The sequence below is a fragment of the Monopterus albus genome, unplaced genomic scaffold (assembly GCF_001952655.1).
Source record: "Monopterus albus unplaced genomic scaffold, M_albus_1.0 scaffold198.1, whole genome shotgun sequence".
Lineage (NCBI taxonomy): Eukaryota > Metazoa > Chordata > Actinopteri > Synbranchiformes > Synbranchidae > Monopterus > Monopterus albus.
This window is the reverse complement of record NW_018128078.1, coordinates 751,505-756,126: the sequence shown is the minus strand read 5'-3', so window position 1 is coordinate 756,126 and position 4,622 is coordinate 751,505. Positions and strand designations below refer to the sequence as shown.

Below are 4,622 nucleotides of genomic sequence, written 5' to 3'. Positions count from 1 at the left end.
TGTATAGACAGGTGTGTGGCTTTCCTAATCACGTCCAATCAGTATAATCAAACACCGCTGGACTCAAATGAAGGTGTAGAACCATCTCAGGGATGATCAGATGAAATGGACAGAGCCTAAGTTAAATATATGAGTGTCACAGCGAAGGGTCTGAATACTTATGACCATGTGATATTTCAGTTTTTCTTTTTTAATAAATCTGCAAAAATGTCAAAAATTCTGTGTTTTTCTGTCAATATGGGGTGCTGTGTGTACATTAATGAGGAAAAAAATGAACTTAAATGATTTTAGCATATGGCTGCAATATAACAAAGAGTGAAAAATTTAAGGGGGTCTGAATACTTTCCGTACCCACTGTAAATACAAGTACTTTCTAAGCAACATATGGTGAGGAAAAGGAGCTGTGCAGAGATGCAAGAGGCGCTATACCTGCAAGAGCAGTTTCAGCTTGGTCATCTCCTCCAGAGCAGCTCTCAGACCCTCCTTCATCTGCTGCTTTTCCTCCTCCTTCTCCTTCACCGCCTCCCTCGCTTGCTCCCGGCTCTGAGTCAGACCAGACACCTGAACACACACCAGGAGAAAGGCACAGAAAACATGCTAACATGCTGTGGCTACTGCAGCTGCAGACATGTTTACTAGACAACTGTTTACTACTCACTGTGTACTACTCACTGTGTACTGTGCTTGGCATTCAGTAATGATTGATAGTGAGAAAGATTATCCCCTACACAGCAGATTCAGATTATACCACAGTGCATTATGGAAATGGTAGCAGTACCTTTCACCAGAGAAACAGGAAGCCTGAACATTTCTCTTCTTCATCATAGGCCAAGTTATGGCAGAAAATAAGCATTAAATGGGGTTTTCAATGACAACTTTAAATGGCTGTCAGAGGCAGAATCCGGATAAGATTCAGATTAAATTTGCTCTGGTGATAGACATTGCCAGCCTACATATGTGTGTCAAATTTCAAATGATTTCGATAACTTTTGATGGATATGAATTTTTAAATTTTTGCCGTGTTAAAAATGGGATTTTGAGATTTTTTATGACCTTGACCTTTGACCTTTTTCAGCCAAAATCAGTCCTAAGGTTGGTCCCCACCAATGTCTATACCAAGGATGTTGATGATCCATCCAGCCATCTGTCCATAATCCTGGTAACCAACAAAAACACACACAAAGCCAAAAACATAACCTCCTTGGCAGATGTAATGGTACTAGAGGCAACATACACGCATAAAACACAATGGGTTTTGTCTGTAACGTAATAGCTAAAGTTGCACAAAGACAAAAATGACGAGTCAGAACTGACACCAGAATACGCAAGCTTGTGTTTCATAGGAGATGTAATGACCATCTTTGACCTACAGGTGGCACCGTGGCTCCACCCTAGTGGAGCCACCACCTGATTATCCAGCAGCTGTACGTCACAGGACCAACAGTTGAACCAGTGTGAAGTCCGTTTCACAACCTCTGATTCAGGACTCTTTGTTACAAACCTAAAAGACAGACCATTAATCTGCCTTGTAGTGTGTAGCAGTGAAAACGTCTCTCTCTCTGGATACATGCTTCAACATCTGTCGGAACTGAGGACTAAAAACACACATGGCCAGTGTGCAGTAACTGGTTTCACAGCCTCTGATTCAAGTCTTGTGATGTATAACTGCTGAGATAATGAGACAATGGCTCTGCTAGGGTGGAGCCACGGGGCCATCTGTAGGTCAGCGATGGTCATTACATCTCCTATGAACCCAAGCTTGTGTACTCTGGTGTACTCATTCTTCAAAAAAGCCGTAAACAAAAAAAGATGTATATATTTACACAAAAGTTATTTTTACCACCTTTATTTCCAAATACAAATGCACTTTTTTTTTCTTGCTGTCTTTAGGAAGTACACAGAGCAACTGTACTGGAGTTGAATTCCTTGTGTACAACAGACCTGGCCAGGGACGATGATTCAGATTTATTTTACTGCAAAACTTTAGCTATTACATTACAAACAAATGACTATCTACATTGGGTGTGTTGCCTGTAGTATTATCATCACTGGAACATGATGACCTTTCCCAGCGCTAAGATGTGGTCATCACCATCAGTGCTGCCCAGGCTCCTGGGTACTGCTCTGTGAAGTGGGCAGGGTGACGGAAGGGTCCTGGATTCTCACACACACCAAATTGATTGTTGCTCTAGGTCTGGATGGGCTTTGTGGGGAATCACACAAAAAAAAGCAGCTTTAATGGGCCCTTCATGAGTGTGGGCCCTGGGTCGAACCCCCATCAAACCTGCTGCTGGTCCCAGAGTCCCCTAAAACACATGTGCAGGGTGAATAATTACAAGTCATGTGCATAACATGTTGTGTGACTGTACCTGAGCCTGTAGGGACCTCAGGTTCACCGCCATCCCCTCCATGCTCTGCTGCACTCCTTTCAGCTCCTCCTGCACCTCTTGCCTGCTCCTCCTCTCCATCTGCACCTCCACTCTGAGATCAGTCACCTCCTTCTCTGTACTTGCTAATTTTTCTTGTATGTGCTCCTTTGCATGTTGTTCCTTCTGTGCCTCCTCTGTGATGATCATCAACTCATTCTTGGTTCTTCTCAGCTCCTCCTTGGCCTCCTCCATCTGCCTCCGGTCCTTCTGCACCTCCTCCCTGAGAGCTGTCACCTCTTCTGTTCTCTTCATTAGCTCCTCCTGCAATGTCTCCTTTTCCCCTTGCTCCTTTAGTAGCTTCTCTCTAAGTACAGGCACCTCTGTCTTGCTCCTCCTCAGCTCCTCCTCTCTCTGGCTCCAGTCCTGCTGGGCCTCCTCCCTCAACCTCTTCTCTTGTTCTTCCTCCTCTCTGAGTGCTGTCACGACCTCTTTCATCTTCATCAGCTCCTCTTCTACCTCCTTCTTCTCCCTTTGTTTCTTCTGCATCTCCTCTCGGAGAACCGTCACCTCCTTCACAGTCCTCCTCAGCTCCTCCTGTGCCTTATCCCTCTCCATTTGCATCTCCACTCTGAGATCAGTCACCTCCTTCTCTGTACTTGCTAATTTTTCTTGTATGTGCTCCTTTGCATGTTGTTCCTTCTGTGCCTCCTCTGTGATGATCATCAACTCATTCTTGGTTCTTCTCAGCTCCTCCTTGGCCTCCTCCATCTGCCTCCGGTCCTTCTGCACCTCCTCACTGAGAGCTGTCACCTCTTCTGTTCTCTTCATTAGCTCCTCCTGCAATGTCTCCTTTTCCCCTTGCTCCTTTAGTAGCTTCTCTCTAAGTACAGGCACCTCTGTCTTGCTCCTCCTCAGCTCCTCCTCTCTCTGGCTCCAGTCCTGCTGGGCCTCCTCTCTCAACCTCTTCTCTTGTTCTTCCTCCTCTCTGAGTGCTGTCACGACCTCTTTCATCTTCATCAGCTCCTCTTCTACCTCCTTCTTCTCCCTTTGTTTCTTCTGCATCTCCTCTCTGAGAACCGTCACCTCCTTCACAGTCCTCCTCAGCTCCTCCTGTGCCTTATCCCTCTCCATTTGCATCTCCTCTCTTAGAACTATCACCACCTTCTCAGTCTTCCTCAGCCTCTCCTGCATCACCTCCTTCTCCCTTTGTTCCCTTGTGGCCTCCTCTCTCCTCTTCCTCAGCTCATCCTGTGCCTTATCCCTCTCTCTCTGCACCTCCTCTCTGAAAGCTGTCACCTCCCTCTCTCTGCTCCTCAGCTCCACCAACAGTCCTGCCTTCTCCTCCTCCAGCTCCCTCACTTTGGCTCTCTCAGTGTTTTCCACCAGGAGGTGCTCGTCTCTCTCAGCCTGCATCAGTCTCTCTCGCTCCTCTTTTGCCTTCCTTAGTTCACCCTCCAGTCTCCTGTTCTCCTCCTCTTTACTCCTCAGCACCTCCCTCTGTCTCTCCATTTCTTTCTCCTTCTCCATTATCTTATCCTCCAGCCTTGTCTTCTCCTCCCTCACCCTCCTCAGCTCCTCCTCCTCTCCCTTTCTCCCCTCCTGTACCTCCTTCAGTTTGCTCTTCAGCCTCCTCTTCTCCTCATCTGCCCTCCTCAGTTCCTCTCTTTGTTCTTTCACTTCATTTTCCATTTCTTCCCATCTGTCCTCCACCCTCCTCTTCTCCTCCCTGGCTCTCCTCACTGCTTCCCTCTCCTCCTCACGCTGCTCCTCCACCTCCCTCACTTTCTCCTCCAGTTCTGTCATCTTGGTGTCCAGCCTCTTTCTCCTGTCTTCCTCCATTCTCCTCAGCACCTCCCTCACTCTACCCTCTTCTTCCTCCCTCTCCTCCAGGGTGGCTCTCAGCTGCTGCACCTCCTCCTGTTGCTCCTTCAGGATATGTTTGAGCTTTGTCGTCTCCATGGTACTCCGCTCTGCCTTCTCCTGCCACTCCTTCACCTCTTCCTCTTGCCTGTCATAGGCCTCCTCCCTCTCTCTGACTCTCCTTCTCGCTCTCTCGCTCTCAGCTCGTGCCTCCTGCAGCTCCCGGGCCTGGGAGGAGATCTTGTCATCTTTTTCTTGTCCCTCCTTCCTCTCTTTCTCCAGTAACACCTGGGTTTCTCTCAGCAGTACCTCCAGCTGCTCCCCCCTCACCTCCTTTAGCTTCAGTTTCTCGTTGGCCTCCTGGTTTTCCCTCACTGCCTCCTCTTCCCGCTC

General features: G+C 47.8%; 1 protein-coding gene across 1 annotated transcript in view; it reads right to left on the bottom strand.

Annotated features, from left to right (window-relative positions):
• LOC109970435 (trichohyalin) overlaps positions 1 to 4,622 on the bottom strand; it is a 24,223-nt gene that overhangs the window by 5,531 nt on the left and 14,070 nt on the right. Inside the window, exons 21-22 of the mRNA XM_020617987.1 lie at positions 2,370 to 4,616; positions 430 to 561 (exon numbers count right to left, since the gene is read on the bottom strand). Coding sequence (XP_020473643.1) covers positions 430 to 561; positions 2,370 to 4,616 — 2,379 coding nt within the window. The remainder of the gene's footprint in view (positions 1 to 429; positions 562 to 2,369; positions 4,617 to 4,622) is intronic.